Source organism: Cyprinus carpio, chromosome B5, assembly GCF_018340385.1.
Source record: "Cyprinus carpio isolate SPL01 chromosome B5, ASM1834038v1, whole genome shotgun sequence".
Taxonomy (NCBI): Eukaryota; Metazoa; Chordata; class Actinopteri; order Cypriniformes; family Cyprinidae; genus Cyprinus; species Cyprinus carpio.
The window spans coordinates 33,932,666-33,958,550 of record NC_056601.1 but is presented as its reverse complement, the minus strand read 5'-3'; the positions used below and the strand labels follow the sequence as shown (position 1 = coordinate 33,958,550).

General features: G+C 36.0%; 1 protein-coding gene and 2 pseudogenes across 1 annotated transcript; 2 read left to right on the top strand and 1 right to left on the bottom strand.

Annotated features, from left to right (window-relative positions):
- Positions 1 to 1,394: 1,394 nt before the first annotated feature.
- LOC122137394 lies at positions 1,395 to 2,857 on the top strand (annotated as a pseudogene).
- A 1,121-nt stretch (positions 2,858 to 3,978) lies between these two features.
- On the bottom strand, positions 3,979 to 22,867 carry LOC109071916 (unconventional myosin-XIX-like). Its single transcript, XM_042723265.1, has 23 exons — positions 22,589 to 22,867; positions 20,186 to 20,333; positions 19,435 to 19,583; positions 17,818 to 17,931; positions 17,198 to 17,324; positions 17,005 to 17,074; positions 16,779 to 16,881; positions 14,282 to 14,378; positions 14,086 to 14,162; positions 13,583 to 13,673; positions 12,310 to 12,475; positions 12,058 to 12,131; positions 11,673 to 11,908; positions 11,284 to 11,460; positions 11,028 to 11,168; positions 10,463 to 10,570; positions 10,294 to 10,364; positions 10,044 to 10,123; positions 8,742 to 8,899; positions 8,437 to 8,566; positions 7,347 to 7,432; positions 6,276 to 6,611; positions 3,979 to 5,031 (listed from the first exon to the last, which is right to left on the bottom strand). Exons 1-23 carry the CDS (start codon positions 22,691 to 22,693, stop codon positions 4,918 to 4,920), a joined length of 2,958 nt encoding a protein of 985 aa, XP_042579199.1. The 5' UTR covers positions 22,694 to 22,867; the 3' UTR covers positions 3,979 to 4,917.
- A 1,359-nt stretch (positions 22,868 to 24,226) lies between these two features.
- Positions 24,227 to 25,885, top strand: LOC122137319 (annotated as a pseudogene).

The following is a 25,885-nucleotide window of genomic DNA, read 5'->3' as shown; positions in this document are numbered from 1 at the left end:
TTTGTGTCTTACCTTTACTATGGTAGATAGAATCTATACCTTTACCGTGGTACTTTTAGGTAAGTTTCTATACCTTTATCATAAAAAAAATACCTTTACCGTGGTTCTTTTAGGTTAGTTTCTATACCTTTATCATAAAAAATACCTTTACTGTGGTACTTTTTAGTTAACGTCTTTACCTTCGTGGTACTTTTAACTAGTTAGTGTCTATACTCTTACCATAGGTACTTTTTAGATTGGACATACAAAATACCTTTACTGTGGTACTTTTTGGTTAACGATGTACTACCTTTACCATGGTACTTTTGATGGGTTTGCACTTGCCATAAAACACGTTTATCGTGGTGGATTTTTAGTGTGAGTGTGGCGCAGCGTTACCCTCAGTGTGCAGACTCCGGCAGCCATAGGGCGGTGGGCAGGCCGCCGCTTTAATGAAACAGCCTCGGCCTGGGAAGCTGCCGCCGCTCCGCTGGCTGGGCTCCAGACGAGGATCTGGGGAAGGCTCTGCTGGCGGCAGGGAGCGGACGGCACAGGCTGGAGAGCCGGGCTGCGGGCTGAACTGCGCGGCTCACAGACTTCAGCATGACGGCGGATGGCGTTTCGTTTGAGCTCAGAGCAACTATATAGCGAACAAACGCGCCATTCATGAGGAATATTTTACTAAAAATAACGGTATAAAACATTTTTACATGAGAAATGTCATTAACTTGTGTGTAACAGACTAGAAATGAGATCAGGAGACTCACTGAATAGACAGGCCCTCAAGTAAGTTATTCAGCGGTTTATCCCTCCGGCAACCTCAAGCCTTTGAAGACTCACTTTGGAGACACAATCTTTCCACTGAGGAGAAACACAGACACCACTTCAATCAACATTAGATGTCATGTCACTTGCGCATTGCATAGTAAATATAAACAACATAAATGAACCGAAATGTGCACTAAACTACATTGTTTGAGACTAAGACACACAGGTCTTGATGGTATTGCAGGACAATGGTGACCCTTTTTTTTTTCACCCCTGCTGTCTGTATAAACATGCTTTCTCCATCAGCACGCACTATGAACTGTGTTTGCAGCTGGAATAATTTCATCAGTCTAATGCGCTGACACAGCTGCCCATCCGCCTATATTCACTGGCCGCACTTTTACACCATTTACCGATGGTTTCTAGTGCACTTAACCTCTAAAAGCAGGGGAGACAAGTGAACTGAGAGTGCTGTGTTGTTCACTCTGTTGCTATGAGTCGGTGAGAGAATGATTGCTGAAATGTGGAATATGACAACAAACCCTTACAAATAAGCAACACTGATAGGCCGTCATCAGGCTGAATAAAAATTCAATAAAATATCTGTTCCTCCTTCCTGTATAAATATTGCTTTAAAAGACACAAAGATGATGGTAAGTATCTACTTATAAGTGTCCAATATTATATCGACCATAATTTAGAGTAATAAGTATCTAATCTTTATTAAAATTTACTATTGGCATTTATTCAAAGCGATTCATTGTTGACACTTTATCATTTCATACATTCTCTGGGAATCGAACCCGTGACCTTTTTTTAATTGTTGTTTTTTTTATATTAATTTATTTTTTTTGTGTGTGTGTGTATATATATATATATATATGCATATAATTAAATATTATAATACCTATTATTGTATTAATTTATTTTTATTATTACTAATTTATATATATATATATATATGCATATAATTAAATATCCCGTGACCTTTTTGTATAAAAAACTTACTTTTATTGTTGTTTTGATATATAAACTATTATTGTTGTTTTGATATTAATTTATTGTGTGTGTGTGTATTATATATATATATATATAATATATATATATATATATATATATATATAATTGAATATTATAATACCTATTATTGTATTAATTTATTTTAGTATTATGAATACCTATTTGATTATTATTATTATTATTCTCTGGGAATCGAACCCATGACCTTCCGTTGTTTGCAAAACACATTATGCTGTTTGGTACTTAAAATATATTATTATTGTGTTGTTTTGATATTAATTTATTTGTATAGATTTATATTATGTGTGTGTGTGTGTGTGTATATATATATATATATATGAGCACTGTATATATAGGTTATTATAATATAATTGAATATATAATAACTTTATTAATGTATGTGTGTATGTTATTACTAATTTAAATATCTTATTATTATTAGTATTATTATTATAGCTACCGGGACTGTCCTGAGCACCAAGACAAAAATCAGTTCAAAAACAAACTATTGAAATCATTATTTTTCCTTCCTCTCATAGATTCATCGTCAATCCGGTTAAAAAATCCAGATCCAGGCCTCCAGCCGCTCCAAACACCGGTCACCAGCGCGTGATTAAATGGATCACGTAACACATTTAATGCTTTATAGGTGATCAAGAGAACTTTTCCTGTGATCTGTAGATGATTATTTTGAACAGAAAGTGAAGTGAAATAAATGTTTGATTTCAGCCCGAACAGCCGTGGACTGTAGAGGATCTTCTTGATGAAGACAGTCAGACTGACAAGGTGCCCACTGCAGAAACTTCAGCAGCTGGGTATGAAACGACAAACACTCTGTTCACAACGATCTGTGATGCTGTCTGCTGATGCTGTGTTTGTGAGAGCAGTTACAGATGGTTTTCATTCACAGGTGGTTCAGAGGCGCTGAAGGGTCTGCTGAGGAATCCTCATCTTCGGCGGTTAATGATGTCCGTGGACTCGGCTGAAGATAAAGCCAGAGCCATGAAAGACGCCATGCAGGAGCCGCTGTTCGTGGAAGCCAGCTGATCAGTGCTTAAAAATTATTGAACCGACAGAAACAGAGAATTGACGGGGGACGGACGGATGATGAATTCTGATCAGACGGAACTGTCACGTGTGGGACCGATTCCTAAACAGAATGCATCAAAATTTTTACAAAAATGTTGATGTAATGATGTAAAAAGTTGTATTACAACCGATGTCCTATTGAATGCGAACAATGTAATGCAATGCAAAAATTATAATTTGCTGACAATGTCCTCACCCTCAGGCCAATCCAAGATGTAGATGAGTTTGTTTCTTTATTAGATTTTGGAGAAATGTAGCATTGCATCAGTGTCTCAGCAATGGATGCTCTGCAGTGAATGGGTGCCGTCAGAATGAGAGTCCAAACAGCTGATAAAAACATCACAATAATCCCAAAACTAATCTACTAGCTTCCTCTAGTAAAAAAAAGAGTGGTCTTGTCTGAATCAGGAGAGAAATCTGCACAGATCAAGCACCATTTACAACCCGAAACAGCTCTAGACAAATGTGCATTTATTTTGATGTGAGAGACAACAGAAGATGGACTTTTTTCACTGAAGGAAGCGTTATTATTGATTATGGACAAAAGTGATGGTTTGAAGTTAAAAAACCATCTTAATGCTGGATGTGTTTCAGCTTTTGTCTTCTCCAGATGTTAACTGAAGGAGTGGTGTGTATTATTGTGATGTTTTTATCAGCTGTTTAGACTCCCATCTGACGGCACCCATTCACTGCAGAGCATCCGTGCTGAGCCACTGATGCAATGCTACATTTCTCCAAATCTGATGAAGCAAAGTGATCTACATCTTGGATGACCTGAGGGTTCTTTTTTATGGTAAACTATTGTTTCAAGAGTCAATCTTCGGAGTAATGACAGCATTCACACAACAGTTTTGTTCTTCAGAGATACTGAGAAACTGTATATAAAACGGTATATTTATACCTGAAAAATTAACTTTTACAATAAAATTGCTCTCAAGCTTCCTAGCATTTTAGTGTCCAAGTTATTTTTGTTGATAGTGCATGTTTTCTCAACATATTGCTGAGCCTTTGTGTTGTCACAGACACAGCAGTCAGTAATTAATTACATGGATTTTATAATTCATATTCCACACTACAGAATGTGTAAAAAAAAAAAAAAAAAAGACACCAAAGACAGAAGACGCCTGTAATAATCTTTATTGGCATTGTCGAAGCTTGACATGGTGTTTGACTGGTTTGTTCAAGTAGTACTGTGTTGTACTAAAAAAAAAAAAAAACCTGTTTTACAAGTCACACATTTTGCCGATTAATGCCCTGAGATTATAAATATACAGAGATGTTGATTATTTGTGGTTATAAAAGAAGTTTATGAATGCAATTAAATGTTTCAAAACCAAAAAACACATGATCTAAGAAGGAATGCTGGGTTGTGCCTGTGAGCAGTTGGTGTTTGAAAATACATTTCAGTCTAAAACAGCAAAAAGTACAAAATCGTGACAAAATGAGTATGGATACAAATGCAAAAAGTATATTAATTCAGTTTGCTTTGGTAAGAGCATCAACAGCAGTGCTGAAACAATGGCTTCTCCCAGTACTGTTTGTGCAATGAATAAAGTAAAAAAAAGATGCCAAGAAAAGTGTACAAAACTTATAATAATAATAATATGTAATAATATCATGAATACTATATTCTCCAGTATCTCCCTCAGTTATCATTATAACTTAATAATATCATCAACGTTTTAAAGCCTGTTATCAGTTTGTAACAGATATAAACAGAAATCAAATGTGATGTTTTAAAAATACCTGATTTTGGTATATATTAGCAGCACATCATGAATAAAAACTGAAATCTTATCTATAATTATCACTTTCAAGCTGTGCAAGAAACAGTATTTAAATTAGGACAGAACATGCTTTTATAAAGTAATAGTTATAATACGCTTTACAGTATATACTGATTGAACGCAGCAGAATTAAAAGGCACTTGTGCTTTATGCTGAAACCTGAGAGAGTAAATACAACTAAACACTGAGTTGCACTAACAATAAGGCAGCAAGGCTAAATGTTTAATATCACTTAATGTAGTGTATTTCAAAGGTGCACTGATTGCATGAAATCTCAGGTTCTCTCCAGCAGGATCTGGTTGAGTCCGGTCACCACGTCTGTCTTGTGCACTGGGTGCATGTCAGCGTAGAGCAGCGGAGACCTCTGAAGATGCATCTTAATGGAGCCCTGTCAAAACAAACAGTTACACAGCAGTTAAAGCAATGTTTCAGGTTGTTCTCGGATTAATTTGAGCATAAAAGCATGATTCACTAAAGAAAAACAGTCTTTATAATCTCACATAAATGTGTCAGGGTTATTATAGCTAACTAAAACCATAAACATTTTTGTTACTTTTTGTTTTTTACACATTATTTCATACTTTTTGTACTTTAACTTTTTTGTATTTTTATTTCTTTTATTTTTGTACTGTTTTTGCCTTGAAAACTACAGCAGAAATTAAAATACTTAAGTAAATACTTAAAGTACTAAAATCACTAAAATTAATAAATAAATTAACAAAAACATTACAGAGATAAAAATTAATTCAACATATTAGAGTTTTTAAATAATACTAAAATAATACAGCTCTAAAGCAAACTTCACAGTGTCTGCTAAACCCATTATTTAAAACCATTATTTTTAGTAATAAATTAAAAAAATAAAGCTAACATAAAATAGAACAAATATTACATAAACTTAAATGAACATTAGAAAATTAGTACTGCTGCAACAAACTTAAGTTTAAGTACTAAAACTGAGATAAGCTAAATATAAATATATATAAAAAAAATACAAATGCACATTACAAATGACTACAAATAAAATTAAATACAATAGTATATAAATAATACTTTTTACAAAAAGTTTTATAATACAGGTTCCTTGCACTTATTCACCAACAACAACAACAAAAAAATCCACATTAAAATGTAATAATTTTATCTACCTCAGAGTACGACAACTTAAAAAGCTTTGTAATGGTTAGATTAAACGAATTGAATGAATATATAAATCTATAAAAATATTTTTACGGTAATAAAGCTAAAAATAAAGATAAAATATAATATAAATATTAGATGAAAAACAAACTTAAAACAACTAAATTAGGCAACTAAATTAAATTAATAAGTTTTAAGTTGAACCACTAAAATTTCTAAAACTAATATATAAATAAAAAGTCTGATTTTTTTAATATAAAAAATTACAATTATAAATGACAAAAGCACACAACAACAAAATTACTAAAACTTAAACTTGAAAGCTGAAATTAAAATGAAAACTGAAAATATAAAAATAAATTCAAATATTAATAAATAATTTAAAAGTATATAAATGATTCTAAAACAATTGACAACATGAGTGTAAGCTGTATTTCTCCTGGAATAATTCATGGTCACTCAAGATAAGCGTGTGTTTGAAGCGTGTCTTACCCGCGGCTGAGCTCTGATAGACGCCACACCCTGGTCAAACTGGTTGGTCTTTACTTTGTATCCGCCGAGTCTGAATGGGCTCTTCAGACAGGCCATCATGGACATGATCCGCTGGAAACCCGTGGCTGTTAGAGAGACAGTGACGCTGGGAGCAGAGGCCATGGCCAGACCGATGGGCCAACCTCTGACCAGCACAGGCTCCTGGATGCTGGAGAGCTGCACGGAGCCTCTCTCCTTCAGCAGAGGGTCCAGCTTCGGCAATACGGACGATGCTTCATTCTCCATGAAATCCTCAGCATCATCCAGCTCTGCCTCTGCTAACGCATCCATCCACGCCTGTCGAGGAGGAATGCAGAACGATAAGAAAACGGCACAAAACATGTAGAGCTGAAGATAAATCAATCAACATTTAAGTCAGCAGGAAATGCTGTTTAGAACCCATTTTATGACACAAATAATAAAACAAAAACAAAACACAAACATTTCACCATTTCATTTGATAAAGCATATCAAATAAACAGAAACTCAAAGGTCTTTCCTACAAAACAGCAAAATAAAAAGTCAGTTTGGGAAAATTTTCACAGGAATATACTAATATCGTACAGTAATGACAATAATAATAATAATAATTCCTTTTTTTAAGGAATATTACAAAATTACAAAACATTTTAAACCGTGTGGCACTCAAAGCTTTTCATTAAAAATTAATATTATATAGAATATTGTAGTTTTTATGTTATTTTTAAAGTAATTTTTTTAAATTTTTTTTAATGATTTTTAAGGTATTTTTTAGTATTGTTTTAATTTAAACAGGAAAACTCTGTTGTGTAGCACTTTGTTAGTCACTAAAAACTAAAAAGAACTGTTGCATTTTCATTTGATTACATTTTAAAAGATTAATAGAATAGAAAAAGAATTATGTTTGCATTTTATTTCTTTCCTTCCCTTCCAAACACCTGCCTTCATCCCTGGTATGAAACGGTCTTCACAATCCAATCGATTCCCAAAAGACAAAATCAAGTCTTGTACAACATCTTTATTTATAAAAATAAAAATCAGCACAATGCTTACCCTCCAGCGCCTCCATGTGGTTTGGATGATTGATGCAGCTTTGTGCCATCTCTTAATCTCTCTTCTGACCAGCCAGGATCTCACACCTGTGAAAAGACACACATAGAGTTAAAAACACTATATATCTATATAGAGCCGTTTTCTCTAGGATTTAAACTCAGACGGATGCAGAAATGGAGTTTGTGATAAGCAGCATTTACTGTGAACCGAGACGCTCTGAGACACTGAAAATACGGCACACAATGAGCTGCTCACGTGTAAATGAACACAGTGCTTTTGGTTTAACTTTTGATTACTCATGCAGTCCTACATCTTCAATACTGTATGATCTACACTATAAAATTATGTGTGGTCTGATTTGGCCTTTGGCTCTACTGATCTCAGTGAAGCAGGTGTTCGGCTCAGGTGAGCTGCACCTGTTCTGTTCTGAGTTTAAGGGATAATCAGGAGGAAGTTGATCAGGTGTCAGCGTCTAGACGCACAGCAGATGTCTGCTCCTTCAGCCAGGCAGAGGTCAGAGAGAAATGCACAATCACTGGGTCTATTCCTGAGAAATAATGTCTTCTCGCTTGTGCACTTTATCTCTTAAGCTGTCTACAAGTGTCTACAAACACAACCAGCTTATACTCAGCTTTAATATTTAGCAATTACTGTGAAAAGTCTAGAACAAGGTTATCTGTCATTAACGTTGCATGATTAATCAAAATAAAACTGAAATATAGCTTAATGTTATTATTTTGTTGAGATGTTGTGATGAGAATATTTTTTCAAAAGAGGAGATTTTTTTTCTTTTTTATGTAGTAATAATAATTCTTTGGTTTTTTGTTGTGGTTAAAATGACAAAATTAAGACAACCACAATATTATTATTAAATTTCATTTTACAGTGAAATATTACAATAGTAATATTTCTTATTTTGTTTTTAATTTTAGTAGTAGTTGTGATTATTTATGTATTATTTTTATATTTATTTTTATGTTTAAATATTAATCTTGACAAAAAAAAAAAAATAAATAATTCACAAATTTTTTTCCCCAAATTGTGCAACCATACCACCTGTAATCGCAGAATAAAGATGTTAAATCCTAACCTGCTTGTAAGCGGGTGGCAGCCCGTGTCCTCAGGTTACGCTGACGTGTCTGATACCTGCGCCAGCAGCACTGGATACAGAACGCCTTCTGTGAGCGCACCCTGTTCCTGTGCTCCTCCAGCATCTCCAGCTGCACAACACATGATCAATTAACTACTGACATCAAGTTCAAACACATCTGACAGCTTGTGATTGCATCAGCGGAGACAGAGTAAACAGGCTGAAAGAGTTCAGTGAACTTTCAACACCTGCCTCAGCGCAAACAGGCATTTTACATTCATAAATAATCAGAGTGCACGCTTTACCAGGGAGTGTGTGAGAAAGACTTTGGTCCTGCCACAGTGCACCAAGCTGTTGTTGTCATCAGGGCTGAGGGTAGAGTTTGGGGCACGTCTCTTGAGGACCAGATTGAGGACATCCTCTACAGCAGATCCCAGAACAGCCTGATCACTCATCTCAGGGCCTGTGAGTGAAACATGAGCTTTAGAAATACATTTTTAATGATACTTTTATTGTGATTTAAGGAAAGGCACTGCAAGTAAAACCGTTTCTTTTCATGCACTGGTCAGTGTTGAGATTTTGAGGAATTTTGCTTCCATAACATGTCTTCTTTAAGACTACTGGAAAGAATACACATTTAAGTGCTTGTTTTGGTTTACTTACAAAAACCAACTTTGCAATTTTATTCCTATCTAAATTCTAAAGGTTTTTACAGTATGGTTTGGTCATATATCATTTACCTGATTTATATAACAGTTTATTCTTTAAAAATAGTAATATATATGCAAATCTATGCGTATTTAATTAGATAATGCCTCATTTGCACATTAAACATAACATTTGAGAAAACTTGTATTACAAACAACTGTGTTAATGTACTGTAATAAATCAGTTGGGGAAGTATAATGACATTTATTAGCCGAGAACTTTACCCTGTTCACCTGAAGGGTCTTGCTGTAATGCAACTGAAATCAAGCACTTTAGGGTCATCTTATAGGTGCATCATGTTTAGTTAAAAGCTTGCTTTCATTCATGGTGGGTCGAGGTATTAGAGCAGACATGTTCAGTCCTGTTCCCATGAATCCACCTTCCTGTATATTTTACTCCCAATCCTGCTCTACCACACACCTGTATCTTTCAATACCTAACTTAGTTGGTTTAGGTGTGTTTGATTAGAGTTAGTCTCTGCAGGAAGGTAGGTCTTTAGGAATGGCACTGAGCTCCTTTGGATTTAAAACAGATTTTTACTAATGTTCAACCAACTAATGTGCACATCTAAGAAATTCTCATCTGTATCAAATCCCACAAGCAGTGACATGAAACCACATGCAAAAAAATTCCACCACTTGAACAAAGATCTATTTATTCCTACAAAAGACGTAGTGAAGAGAGAAAGAAGAAAAGGCAAGCAAATGCATCACTGCATGCTAAATATCCACTAAATAAGCATGCAGTAATTCACCTGTAATTCACATTATTTTAAGCACTGTGTTCATTAAAGACAGAAAGAAATGAGAGAAGGATACTGAAAGAAAAGACAGGATTCAGATATTAAACAGGAGAACAGAAAAAACAGACAGTACTTTGTATGGACATGTTCTACGTACTGTTCGCTCGGTTCATTCGTGCAGTTAGTCTGGTGTTTGCAATCAGCCCGTATCTTTGGAGGAAACTGCCATATGGGATCCTGTACAAATAATACAAAAATAATTTAGTTTTGTTTTTGAATTATGTTTATAACATCTATAAACTTAAGGTAGTTTTGTTTTTGCAATCCGCTTATTTTGAATTACATTATTTGCTGTAAAACTGAGTGTTTTATTAAATGTAGGGATTGAGATGTGCTTGTAGTGTTACCTGATGGGAAATCCTGCTGCACTGATGTTTATGGTTTCTACTATCCCACAGGCCTCAAGCTGAGCGATAACCTGAACGCAAACCAAAACCGGACTCACTAACCAAGCCGTGAACTATAAACCTAAAACTCTCAAGGGAATCCCAAGTGAAATGCAACAGTTTTTCATACCTCTTCCTTTTTGAAGGTGAGCGGTCTGCATTCGGGGTTGGGTTTGATGCAGCGCGTGTAGTGCGGCGTGGTGCTGTGCAAAATCTTCATCAGGCTTTCAAGAGAGTTCTGCATATTCACAGAAAGACAAACAGATGATTATATTAAACACAGATCCAGGTCAGTCTAAAAACAATGCAGTATCTGTATCTGTCTTCTTTAAAACTTTACCTTTGCCCTGTTTGTACAATCAAGAATTTAAAACATACTGGTATACTTTTTCTCTGTCACTCCATCTTATTAAACATAACTTAATTTCTGAATTTATTTGTATGTATGGATTACTTGGGTTGTTACCGACATCTGGTGAAAATGTCATGTCAAAAGCACCTTTAGAAATATATTTACTGGGAAAAATTTACTGTGTTCAATACTTATTTTACCCGCCGTACTTCTAATCATCTTATAATGTGAATCATAATGATTAAGAGCTAAAACACAATCATTTAAAACAACAGAAAGAAATCTTTCAATAAACAAAATGTAATACACTAACAGCTTAATTTGTACTCTTAAAAATCTGTACCTTAAATTTGGAGACAACAGTGACCACTTTACTGTGTCCTCTAGACCCCTCGCTCTCACGGTCACCGTCAGCAAAGAGACTGTGCAGCAATGAATCCTGGGACTTCTGCAGGACACTGATGATCTCAGGGGGAACCGGGTCCTACAGAACAAATGGAGATTCGGGCAATTTATAAACTTCATTAATCCCAAAGGAAGAAACTTCGGCATAGACAAGCCACATAGTTTTTGTATGCAACTACTTATATAGTTTGCACCTTGTTCTTCTCCATCATGCCCTCAATCTGGTAACTGACGTTGCCTGCATAGTGGGCCACAGTAAAATGGGGCTCTTTGCTGAGTTTGTCCCAGCTGATGCTGGCGTTATCTGAGAGCTCCTTCTGCAGACGCACACGAAACTGCTTCGCATCCGATGCTCTGTTCAGACGACACTCCTGGACGACAGACAGACAGTGGCCAAAGAATCAGAAAGACAGAATGAAGAGAAAGAAAGAAAGAATAAACTCAATAGTGCTACTAAAAAAGCTCTTTCACTATGCAAGATCATCAAAAAGCTATAAATAAAGGCAGTCATTACATTTGTGATGCAAATATACATCACATCTGTTTCTGATTTCCCTCTCTGAGATAAGAAGTGCAAGCTGACCTCATTGAGCAGGGAGAAAATGCTGGAGGGGCTGCCTTCAATCAGGTCCAGGCAGCCCTGGTTGTCTTGGTACCGTATGAAGGACCACTGCAGCCCCTCCGTCACATACTCCTCCTGCTGGGCCTTCAGGTAATGAGCCACAAAGTGCTGCTGCAGCTTCTCGTTAGCGTAATTAATGCACAACTGCTCCAGATTGTTCAGGAGGAAGCATTCAAAACCGTACACATCCAGCAGGCCTGTAGAAGACAGCAGCCAAGGATTAAATACGTATTATTATTGCATTCAGGAAAAAAAAAAAAATTATTTGACACATTAAATTCTGACTAGCAAGTAATATATTTAGCGATATATTTAAATTAAATAAGTGAATAATTAGAATTTGTACCAATGAAGTTGCACCACATGGAACTGTCTGCACACATACTGTTGTTTATGAAAGTGACCAACCAGTCAAACAGCCTGTAAATGAAAAAAACAAAAAAAAAACAAGACTTGAAATATGTTCATTAAACTATTTGCTTCAGCACTCACAGCATTTGCATAGTATATTGAATTTTATAAATAATGCAAAACTCTACATTGTGTTTTTATTTGTAAGCGTCTTCATAAAATGTCAAACCCAGTTCATACGACTCACTGTGCATAAATGACTTTAGCCAGACAGTCTCTGCGGACGCCGCACTCTGACTGAGAGCAAGGTTTGAGGACGCTCTGTTTGCCAGCGAGCAGAGTTCTCACGGTCAGACACGACTGCAGCTCATCTAAGGGCACCTGCAGCAGGTCAGCGGCTTTCTGCAGGAAACCTGCACACAGCATAGAGAGAGAGAGAAAACAGTGATCAACACAAGCTACTAATGTCAACACGTCCTTGGTGGGGTGGGGGTTGGGTCTTTACTAAAACCTCTGGCCTCTGTATACGGCAGATATTCCTATTTCATATATATATATAAAAAAAGTATTACTTTTATTCAGCAAGGATGCATTAAATTGAAAAAGAGACAGTAAAGACATTTATAATGTTACAATAGATTTCTATTTCAAACTAATGCTGCTCTTATGAATTTTCTATTCATCAAAGAATCACGAAAAATAAAATGTATCATGGTTTCCACAAACATATGAAAGAGCACAACTGTTTTCAACATTGATAATAATCAGAAATGTTTCTTGAGCAGCAAATCAACATATTAGAATGATTTCTGAAGATCATGTGACACTGAAGACTGGAGTAATGATGCTGAAAATACACAGCAATAAATAACGATATATTCACATTTCAAAGTTAAATTGTAAAAATATTAGGGCTGTGCAATTAATCTCGTCAGTAAAGCCGGTCCAGTGAATAGTAGTAAATCACCATCCCCTGCTTTCAGATTGACAGAGCCATAGTTCACTGACAATTAGGCAGTACCGCGTTCATAATCGCAGACGAATCGCATTCAATTTTGAACACGATATCGCAAAGCTTGTCAGTGAACTACGGCTCTGTGTAGTGAAAGCCACTCAATCTCAAAGCAGGTGATGGTGATTTACTACTAATCACAGGACCGGCATTACTGATTAGATGTGTAATCAAATGCGATGAATTGCACAGCCCTAAATAATATTTCATAATATTATTGTTTTTACTGATCAGATAAACGCAGCCTTGGACGGCAGAAGATACTTCTTTCAAAAACATTAGAAATTGTTACCGACCCCAAACTTTTGACCAGTAGTGTTTATAGCAAAGTGCCACAGCGAATTGCTGGTGAGAGAAAGAATCTAACAGGGACACGTCACAGCCCAGAAATAAACTTGTATCATCCATAAAAGTTCTTTGCCTCATCATGTCTGGAATATGCATCTTGCCTAATTCACTGTCATAGCTCAGCTTTTTATATAAACAATACAGCAGAAACACATCAAACCTTTTGAGTGTCCATCAAGATCACATGGCTGAGCCTCTTCTGATGCAGGACTGAAGTACACGTTCCCCAGCTGCAGAAGACCTGCAAGGATCTTTGCAAAAAGACAACAATCATGTCATTTTACAACTTACAGTATAATATTTTCTCCAAACAATTCTCCCATTAACAAAGTAGTTTACACTTTATTTTCTTGTCTCCTGTGCAGTCTTATTTTGGTGCATGAATCCATATAACTTGCATCAAAAAATGATTCACATTCATAAATCAGAAAAGGTTAATTTATTATTAAATTTCAGTGAGTGAAGTAATTTAGTGTCTCCACCCACGATTTATACAAATACGGTCTTTATAACATAATTATGGTCATTTAAAAAGTTCAATTAATTAGTCCAAACAACTGAGTGTATTCAGTATCTAAAAACATAATCAAACACCAACCAACATGGATACAATTCATCTCCAATCATCACTGAGGTTGATATAATTTTACCATTATCACTTACCCTAAAAACCTGAGTACGTTTCCCCTCATCAATGCCAAGGTTGATCATGGCTTCCACCGTCTCTCGCAAACAGTCTTCTGCTCAGACACAAACAAACAGAATTCAAAATGTCAAATAATATCACAGTGCCTCCTCAAATTCCTCATAAAATTGCCTTTATGCTTCAAAACACAAATTCATGAAGTACAATCCTTGCCTTCTAAGGTTTTCTCAGCATGTGGCAACCAAGCAAAGTCTTGCTCCGAAGGCAGCATCCATTCCAGTCTCTGTTTCTCTGTGGCTCCTTTCATCATTCAAATAAAACCAATAATAAACAACCAACATAGAATTACCGTATTACTGGAAATAATCAAATAAAATATATAAGCCCATTTCCACCGCTGGAACTTTCCCCAGGAACTAGGCACTTTGGGGTGGTACTCTGTGTATTTCCACTGCGGGAACCAGGATCTAAATAAAGTTCCAGGTAAAAATTTGCTCCTCAGAAAGCCCCTGCTCGCGTGGTAGTACTTTTTCAAAGGTCATTAAATTTTGGGGGTGTGATTTGGGTGCTGACCATGCTGATTGGTTCAGTTCAAGCAGCAATGTATTTCAACCACCATTTATTCGCATAATTTTCAAAATATTACTGTTATTGAGTCAGAATCAGAATGAGCTTTATTTCCAGGTATGTTTACACATACGAGGAATTTGTTTTCATGACAGAAGCTTCCACAGAACAAAAACACAGATAATAAAAGAATAAAAACAGAGCAAGTAAATAGCGAATAACAATATACAGATTGATAATTGTATGTACAGGTATATTATGTGCAAATTCGAAATGTAAATTAAGTATGTGTGTTAGATAAATAAGTGTATGAGTGTATAAATAGTGTTGTGTTTTGAGGGAAGAAGCTGTTCCTGTGTCTGGCCGTTCTGGTGTGCAGTGCTCTGTAGCGCCGACTAGAAGAAAATGGTTAAAAGAGGGAGTGTGCTGGATGTGAGGGGTCCTGAGTGCTTTTGCCAACCCTTTTGCTCACTCTGGATAAGTACAGTTATTTGCCGATGATTCACTCAGCAGTCCAGACTATCCTCTATAGCCTTCTATGGTCAGATTTGGTAGCTGAGCTGAACCAGAAAGTTATAGAAGTGCAGAGGACGAATTCAATGATGGTGGAGTTGAACTGTTTCAGCAGCTCTTGTGGCAGGTTGAACATTGATGTAAAAGTATTTCAGCCCGCCACGTGATTTTTCCCTGTATTTTGTATATCGATTTTTTCTGTGAATATGTGAGAGCAGAGGATGTGTAGTGTTGTGTGTTGTGTGGTGTTTTTGAGAGGTTTTTATGAAACACAGAGCAGCAGAATGTGAAAAATACTTATTTATCTGGGAGAGGCGAAGGAGTTTGTCTGCTTTGTTTTGGTAGAGAGCGGAGGATCGCCAAATGGATGCTAGGCAGCTCCGTGAGAAATTCGCACTGTCTGAGCTTCACAAGCATGCTGGCTCGCTTTCCACGCTTGTGCGTCCTAAAGCGTTTGATCAGAGCCGCTGCTCCGATCAATCAGACAAATACAATGTCCAGCAAAAACATCAGAAGTGTCGAAAACCTGTGAAATATTGGGTGGTGTGTACTGCCAAATGTCCAGCAATCTGTCTCTGGTGAAAATGAGGCAGGGATATAACTAAAGTCAAGACAAACTAACAAAAACATAAAAACAACTGCGGAGGCAGCCATCAGCGGCGTCATCACGAGTCGAATCATGTCATGAAATGTAGTTTTAAGAGTATTTCAGGCAAGAATATAGTTGTTTAAAACTCAAATCTGTGATTTATTTATAAAGACAGCGCCTAACTGAAAATGTGGATGCTCCAGATGTGAGCTCCAGGCGATCAGCGGGCTAACAGATCCTCATGTATCCCAACGAGAGCAGCCTAATCTCGGCTAGTCCTTGTGACATTTGCCGCTGGCTCTGATGTCTCTGTAGTGGCTAAACATGAGATATAATTTGTTTTGGGTAAATCTAACAGGTAATCATTGGTCTCATGAATCTACTATTTGTTCCGGGTCATATCGTTTTTGCAGAGCACAAAGTTATGTTTCATAACTTTATATACTTATATAAATTTATATATATTTAGACATTTATTTCTTTATTAAAATGAAAATGAAAAGAGGCAATGCTGCTTGATATAATATTTTGTTTAATTGTAATGTATGCATGTTCCCTGAACTACATTTCCACGGCTATTAATAGACCATGTTTAAATGAAAATGCAAAGAGGCAGTGGTATTTGATATCATATTCCGTATTCTTGTAAATACAGTTAGGAAAATGGCAGTAGGCAAGGCGAGCTGATTGACGTTGTCAAGTACGCTGATGTTTCTTTTGCAGAATTACTGGACTTGTATTGTCCTGTTCCCAAGTCAAACTTGTGAAGTCCAAACAAAGTCTGAAATTTGCGTACTTGGTATTGAGAAACGGCCCTGGACTGGGAGAAGCAGTCGCGCGCAGTCCTACATCACCAGACTATTTGTCTAATTTTCACTGTACTTAAGGCCACGATGAAAACACAGACAGCAACAGGTCTGCGGAAAAAAATTCCTGGGAAAAATTTTTCCAGGTAATTTCGGCGGAAAAGCGGCTTATGACAGTGTATACTTTGGTATTTTTATTCCTATTAAATTCTGTGAATGCAGTCTCTTAATTTACCTGGTAGAATATGTGAAAGTTTCTCTCAGTTGGTGCTTGGAAAGCCACTCTGGTCTTCTCCAAAAGATACGTCTGCACTGATGCCCCAACTAGCAGCTGAGAGCTGCAGTAAAAAGAAAAATACAAATAAGATGTAGTAGAAATTTAAAATAATAGAAATTTTTACCAATCACAAGATTCTCCAGGTTCATTTCCATGTGTGAAACAAACAGAAAACAAAACTGACCCGTTGAGCTGAAGCTGAATGTATTTTCCAAAGCGACTGCTGTTGCTATTGCGTAAAGTGCAGGCATTCCCTGGGGAAGAAGGAAAAGGAAAATAAAAAAAATAAAGGCTTTTAGAAAGCATGTAATGACGATATCAATGATCTTCAGAGAGGAAATGAGACTGAAACATCAACTGCTCCCTGTATTTCTCACCAAACGCCTCCATGACTGGGTTGGAGTCCAGTACTCGTCTTTCTATCTTCTCTACGGTGTCCTGGCACTTCTGAGAAGAGGTGGCTACAGTGGCATAATACTTCATCAGACAGCGTGACGTCCATGTCTGAAGAGATTTTTAATATAGGAGATGTGGTCTAAATCATGATGAGATTTGACTGTTTTCAGATCAGTCCTAACCTTAGTACTGTATGTATTTGAAATATTGAGCTTGACAGTTCATTTAAAGACTGTGAATAATGAGAAATCATAATGTCCTTTATTTTTAGAGACTTTATTGAAACATATAGCAAAAAAGGCTTTCTAAACTTCAAAAGATACAAGCAAGCAGTGGGTTTATTTTGAACAGGTGTGTTTCGGTAACTGTAATCTGATCTGAACAGTTTGAGCAGCACACTTCAGCTGGGAATGTTTTATGAATCTGTCACAATGTGATGCAGATTTACAAAGTGACTGGCATTTAAGAACAGCGTACAGTACTGAGACGTTTACATAGAGCTAGGCCTGTTTTTGGACCTCTTTAATATCATGCAGTAGCTTTAAAACATGAGCATTCAAAAACATGATCTACGAAATTACACCAAACAAACATCACTTACCTTCCCAGCTCCACTTTCTCCTGAGACAACCAGCGATTGGTTCATAGGCTCCACCTGGCCCTGCACGTTCCTATAAGCCTCTTCTGCTACGATGAAGATGTGTGGCTTAAACTCCTGTGTACAAAAAGATGCTTTAACATTGCTTTCTGTATTACAGTGCTTTCTGTAAATCAGGTTGAGAAGGCAAATGCTTCAGTGCTTATGATCAAAGAGCGGCCATACTGAGCGTTGCATTTTTCCCCATTCAAAACTATACAAGTGATATGTCTTGGGTATTCTATATTCTTTGATATAATATAACCTGCCTTTGCCTGTTTCAAAAATTATCCTTAAGTGTTTATGCAATATCTAAAGTGGCCACTGTTTATTTTTTTTAACTTCCTGATTTTTTTCATTAACATTTTTGATGTCAAAATAAACATGCAGAGCAAAGTACTGTCAAGGTTACCGGCGAATGGCACAATGTGACCTCATAAATAATAGCTTACATTTTACTTAATTTAGTTATTGTGCAAGTTAATGATAATGTGGCAACAACGTAACAAAAAACACATAGATTGTTTGGTGCTGTATTAAATATAAAGTTAAAGACTGACTCATTAACTTTACATTTAATACCACTGAATCTGCAGCTTACTGAACAGACCAGGTGTGCAAACACTGTTTTGACACTGTCCTCTGCTATGATAAAAGACAAATGGATTGACTAAACATCGTCTTGTCATCTGTTATGCAATAAAAGCATTTGAAAGGGAGGTACAGATCTCTCGTTTCAATAGACAACATTTAAAACCCAAACAACTAGGGGTGGGTGGTATGACCAAAACCTTCATCTCATGTTTGACTAATTTTATATCATAATGATAGACAATTACAACATACTTGTTTTTGCTTTATTCAACAAAAATCGTACAAAGGCTGGACGATTTGGCAAAAATTTAAATCTCAATTTTTTCAGAACGCTGGACCGATTCTCTATTTTTTTTAGTAAACTTGAAAATGTAACTACAACATGATTCAAGTAACTTTTTTTTTATTAACCCTCTAGTTAAAGAAAATTTTATTCCAAGTGCACCACACATGAAGTTGTCAACATGATGTAAATGTTAAACAAATCTTCGTTAAATATCTTTGCAGAAAAGATGCATGAACTACAACTAGCCTACATATTGTACAACACTTGTCTTATACATATTAGGTGTTCAGAAATAATACGAGGAAAATGCTTTTATTTAAAAATATATATAGTTAGTTTAGTTAATTATGAATGAATGTATGTATAAAGTAGTTTGTTTTTAACTATAAAAGCAATCAATTCAAATTAATCGATAAAATCTGGAAATTTATTACTTACATAGTCAATCAATAATGCCTGTTTTTATACATCTGATGATAATCCAGTAAACTAAATACTTCAGGTTGGTTTAGTCACTTTTTGGTGACTAAATTTCAAAGCAAAATCAAACCAGTTGACATATTTCTACTAATGGACGAAAGAGGAATCAGGCCACTAATATGACCATAAAAACCTCATAGTATTTATGGCTTCCACACTAAAGCATTTCTAACTTCTTTATTTTACGTTAGAGATGTACTGACAGACTTGAGCGTGTTTACCTGAGGTTGAGGAGCAGTGTGATATTCCCTCATCACATCCAGAGAGTACAGGTGAGGGATGGGCTGGAAGGGGTTGAGGGCGACCAGCGTGCAGCCAGCATGTGTGTAGAAAACCTTTGCGCTGTACCTGGCCTGCAGACATTTCAGCACTGCCAAAAACAAAACACCACAGCTGTAATTCAACACTGACTCACAATAGGACATCTAGCACTGGTATGGAAGCTCGTTTCTGCCACAGAATAAAAATATAATAATAACAACTCACAATTCAGACTTTTTTCCTTGCAATTCTGAGTTTCTGAGTTTTTCCTCGCAATTCTTAGAGATATAAAAAAGCGATTCTGAGTAAAAAATTCTGAATAGCAAGATGTTAACTCGCAATTGTGAAAAAGTCAAAATTGTAAGATAAAAAGTTGCAATTACATTTTGATGTGATTTCAAGAATTAAAGCTCCAATCTAGAATTTCACATGCTAGAAATAAACTCAGACATGAAGATATTGTAATGTGGAAGAATATCCTATCATCTGAATTGGGGAAGGAAAGAATCTTGGCATTATTCACTTAATGGTTCATTTTGCTTTGATGTATTGGAGGACCCCCTCGAAAACGAGATGTTTCATCTCAAGGGGTTAATCCTCGCAATAAAGATATGTTAATAAATAAATAAATAAATATAAACATCATAAGGCCAATGAAGAAAAATGACCAGAGTTATAGACATATATCCCAAGTGCTTTTGCACAATGTACCTGTAGAAGGCGTAACCGGGTTGACTTTAGTGAGGTCATCGTACGTGTGAAGTTCAGCTTCATTGATGAGGAAGTCTCTGATGTCCCCTTCCAGTGAATCATTGAGAGATTTCCTGAGGTCCTGGGTTCTGTCTTTCAGTCCGTGTACCTGCATGATGCAATTAATAAAGACCATGCTATCATAAAGAATAGCTTCCATTTACTGTACGGATGCAGCAATCTAATTTAGAAATGTTTCACTAGTGCAAGCCCTGATGCCAATTCGAACACATCTTGACATTTCAATAGCAAACCTGATCTTCAGAAAATGTCAAAAAGTTTTAAATTTCTTTAAGAGTCCTCTATTCATAATATTCTTGTCTGTGGAGAGAAATATGCACACTTGCACAGTTCTGAGAGGACAACAGGGAGTGGACTTTTCCACTGGAGGATACATAATTATGGGTTTTGGACTCATGTTTTGGCCAGAAGAGATGGTTTGAAGTTAAAAACATATTCATAATAGACTGGTTTCTTACAAACATGTAGGCCTAGCTCTTTAATTTACAAGATGTTAACCGATGGACTGTAGTGGTGTGGATTATTGTGATGTTTTTATCAGATGTTTGAACTCTCATTCTGACGGCACCAATTCACTGCAGAGCATCCATTGCTGAGACACTGATGCAATGCTACATTTCTCCAAATCTGATGAAGAAACAAACTCATCTACAACATATTGGATGGCCTAAGGGTGAGCACATTTTCAGGATTTTTTGGTTTTTTGTTTTGTGTTTTTCTTTTATTTATTTTAAAATTTAAGATATATTTTTAGAGGCATGTGTGTATATTTTTATGTAATATTGCATAATTAAGCTTGCTTTATGTCAGATGTGTTGTTTATGCATGACATCAAAAGATAGAGCATTTTACATTCATCATACATTCATATGCTTGTCATATTTCCAACACCTTAGGTTGACAACTTGAGATTTGACTAATTGCTTGTACTTTCCTCATTTGAAAGACAAAGCAAATGCTGAGCAACAATAGAGTAAGAACATTTTCCAAATATGACGCCTGGACTTCATCACAAAAATTAAAAATTTCATGAATAAGCAGAGATGCATAATTACACGTCCTTCCTCTGACGCTGCTGTGAATCCATATGCTCTGATGACAGCATGTGATGAGATGGGTCAGGACATGCTGAAGACAAGCTAATAATACACACTGTCTGCTGGACAGGCCTGCTCCTAATCCAATAACAAGCACAGGTAAACCACAACAAGACCTGAAATCAAAACTGAGTGGAGAACATCTTAAAAACAAATAGTGGTAAGAGACTTTGGTTAGTACAGAGATCCCACAGATCAGTTAAAAACGAAACAATTACAGATTCCTATAGAACTGATCCTATTTCATCCGTCAGGGACTTTCCGTTCCAACACTGGAGTCAATGCATGAATCATAATGGCCCAGAAAAAACAGATGATGACCTAATCTGCGCCAGGGGCATGAGTAACACTGCATGGCACAACAAACCAACTGCATTAAATCACACTTAACAGTAAACAAAATTTAATAACTAAGGGTGACCTTTGATGCTGCAACTAAATGAATGCATCAAACCATATGAACTCAGACAATATAAAATATAGTGCTAAAAAAACACGTCTTTATTTACTCCAAAACAAGTTGCAGGTTCCCTTTGGAATGACGTCATATAACGTTATTATGCCAAAGTAGAGGCGCGTCTGCGCATGCTCAGATTAGTTTGACCTGCGGAATAATCGGAGTATGATTTTCAGATTAACTGCACCGCTCCTTAATCCCACAATAATGACAACACGAGCCACGTCAATGAACATGCAAATGAGGGAACACCGGAAAAACAAGCCAGTTTAAATGAGCGATCAGAAATAAATCACAGCAAATCACTTTATTAACAGTTATTGTTCCGCTCAATAGAAAACTAGTTCCTAGTCATCTAATACCTGTGGCATTAATCAAGCATGTTACTTCCCTTAAAAATTTTATATTTATTACAGGAATAAATAGGGAGTAATTCGAGAATATCTCTGGACGTGTAGTATGTGTATTTCTACTCACAAAAACACAGGGCCTACGTTTAACTGTGATGGAGAAATAATAAAAGTATGAATAACGTTATTTATGCGTACTAACAGGCATGTAACTGTTAAATTAACTGTTAGCATTTTAATACCATGGTGTTCTTTAAAGAACCGATGGAACATAAACCACTATTATAAGTTACAGTATTTTTTGTAATGGGTTGCTTTCAGATAAACTTGTTAATTTGTCAGTTTAACTTGTTTTTGTAGATAATACAATTTTTATATGCATAAAGAAAAAGTGAGGTAAAAAGTGTTACATGAGCAGTAGATAATAACATTTGTGTACCTTTTCCTTCTGGCGGTTCGGTCTTCCAGCTTTTTCCCCCTCAGAACCGTTAACGGTCGAAACTTCTTTATTTCTGGATAAAAGCTGCTGTTTGACATTCGCCATGAGTGTAAACTTTAACAATACACGTTTCGCTGTATTTACTGTGTTATATCGCTGCCATTAGATCGATATTTTATGAGTTATGGTTTGTTTCTTCAGCCATGAAAATTCCTGAGTGAGTGAAGGACAAAACTCCCACCACACCAGCGGCGACTGACACGCGCAGCGACGTCACGCATTTGAGACGCAAGGAAAAGGTCCCGCCCCATACAGTGACGTTTACCTGTAAGCCACGCCCAATGCGGAAAAGAAACATCGCAACACCAATGTGTGGCTACAGTTTGTTATAAAGTGAGGATTATTACAGAAGAATGAACGATTTGTAAGACGAATGTTTATTTTTACTATTTAATAAAGAGATACAAGTACAGTAGGTATAGATACACGGGAGTCCATGTTTCGTGTGCTAAACCGGTTTATCCTGACAGGCCATTTGTTCTGCTGTAATGTGGGTCTCTGCAGTTTAGTCTAACGTAACCTGATTTATCTAATGTCCAAACATCACACGAGGTAGGTCACATTTCCTAATATCCATACTATAAAGATATTTAATAAATATGTGTCTTGATTGAATTGCTTTAATACTCTCTGGAATTATTTGAACATAAAACTTTGAGATCAAAACTTCCATTGTATCCTAATGGTGGTAGGTGATTGATTTAATTTAGTCATTCTGAGGTGTGTGTGTGTGGTTGCATGTATGTATATATGTATTTCTACAGTCTTTATCTATCTATCTATCAATCTATCTATCTAAAAATATAGAGAATATATTTTTGGAATATTATTAAATGATTTTTTTTAAAAATGTTTTTTGTAGTCTTTTAATTAAATAATGTTCCAACTAACATGTGATCATATAGACAGCATGCATAATAAAATAATTTAAAATGCTGGTTTATTAATATTATGAAATGTTTTTATTTTATTTTAATTTTAATTAAGATCTTAAGCAGTATGAAAGTTTGTTGTTAATTGTTTAGGAATTAAATTAATTAATTTTTTTTTTGAGTATTCAATATAGTCTTTTAAATTAAATAATATTTCAACTAATATGTGATCATAAAAATGAATGCATACTAATCATAAAAAATTAATAATGCTGATTTTTGCTAATATTCCTTTTGTTTAATAAGATTATATAATTAATTAACTAATATTAAGTCATAAACTCTTAGATAAGATAGTTTAAAAAAAATATAAAAAAAAAAAATAGTTGTGTAAATACATTAGAAAAATGCATTTTAATAGTCTTTTAGGGTTAGGCCTAAAAAATATTTAAACTAATATGAAATCATAAAAATCTATATCTATCTATCTTAAAATATTACAAATGTAAATTCAGGTAAGTGTGCACAAACTTTTTAACTGATATATATATATATATATATATTATATATATATATATATATATATAGTATATATATTATATATATAATATATATATACTCACAATATGTTTGTGTTCTGTATCAACTATCAACAGTTTTTTTTTTGAATTTAATTTTTTTGATTGTTTTTTTTTTTTGAAGATGGATGGCATCGGCATAAAAAGGTGCATTTGTCAGCAATCACAATGGGACGACCCTTACGGAGAGAAGTTTCGCTGGGATCCTTCTTAGCCCCGCTGTGTTTTCTCAGCCGAGGTTTCTTATTGTTTTAGTCTTTGGAATTGGGGTTGTTGTTCTTTGTTCTGGTGGGGAGATCTTCTGCTTGATTTCACAGCACTAATAATGCCTCTGGTCCTGTCATGCACCGCACTGAGCGAGATCCTGCACTTTGTCATCATGGGCATCGCTGTAGTTGACTTAGTTGTCCTATACCTCGTTTACAAGAACGGAAAGCATCCCTTTCAAGGTTCCCTTTACAGTACAGTTGACAGGTTTGTGCAAAGCAGAGTAGAATCCAACCTGGTCCCGTTTGTGACCGTGTTTCGAGTTCTGGTCAACGTGAAGACCGCCATAAGCATTCTGGCTGTTGATTTTAGCGTCTTCCCAAGACGTTATGCAAAAACAGAGACGTATGGAACAGGGGTGATGGATTTCGGCGTCGGAGCATATGTAATGGCCAATGCATTGGTGTGTCCCGAAGCAAGAGGAAAGGACATTCGAGGGTCGAAGATCAGTCATGTGTTTAAACAGTTGATTTCCGTCTGGCCGTTGGTCTTGTTAGGGTTTGTGAGACTTGCGAGTGTCAAATCATCAGGGTACCACGAACATGTGACAGAGTATGGAGTTCACTGGAACTTCTTCTTCACGTTAGCCATCGTCAGAGTGGTGGCGTCCGCACTTCTGGCTCTTTTCCCTGTGGACGCCTCATGGCTTCTTGCTCTTCTCATTGGTGGAAGCTACCAGGTTGTTTTGGAGACGACAGGTCTGAAGTCCTTTCTCCTTCACAATAACGAGCGCACAGGCTTTCTGCAGGCAAACAGAGAGGGCATCTTCTCAGTTGTGGGTTACATCGCCATCTATATGGCTGGGGTTCAGGCTGGCCGCTACCTAATGCAGAGCAGAAATTTGGTTAAAGACTGGATCAGAGTGATCCGTAACCTTCTGTTCACCAGTTTTGTGTTGTTCTTCGCTCTGCATGTGTGCCAGATATGCACTGAGCCAGTGTCACGCAGAATGGCCAACCTTTCCTTCTGTATTTGGACTGGAGCACAGTCTTTATTCTTTCTCTCATGCATTAGCATTGCTGATTTACTGCTACTTTTTTCTAAAGCCATCTCTAATTTTTCTTTTGTGTCTGCATCGTGGTGTCCGTATCAGAACAAGAAGTCATTACCAGATGAGAAAATGAGAAAAAATATGGATGCATTATGCCTCGTACAGTCTGTTAACCGGAATCAGTTGTTATATTTCCTAATTGCAAATATCATGACTGGTTTGACCAATGTGTTAATCGACACTCTGAACAGCAACAATGTTTTAGCTGTAAGTGTTTTGCTCTTGTATATGTTTATGAATAGCTTAGTCATATTCATATTGCATATCAATAAAATAACTATTAAGTTCTGGTAAACAGCCTTTCATTTAGTTTCAGATTACACTGTATTTTATTTTATTTTTTTGAAACTGCTGTGAAATACGCTGTATATTGTTTGAAAAGTTCAAATGTGTAATGTGTAAATATACTGCTACTGTGTATTACATATGAGATATGAATAAATAGATGTATTTCATGTTAATGGTAGAA

What these genes read in the sequence shown, in the direction of transcription:
- LOC109071916 (XM_042723265.1), bottom strand. Translation starts at nt 22,693, where the DNA reads ATGGCGAATGTCAAACAGCAGCTTTTATCCAGAAATAAAGAAGTTTCG. An exon ending in CATGTGGTGCAACTTCATTG is followed by an intron (nt 11,909 to 12,057) that starts GTACAAATTCTA and finishes TGTCTTCTACAG; the next exon opens with GCCTGCTGGATGTGTACGGT. An exon ending in CTATCAGAGCTCAGCCGCGG is followed by an intron (nt 5,032 to 6,275) that starts GTAAGACACGCT and finishes TTGTTTTGACAG; the next exon opens with GGCTCCATTAAGATGCATCT.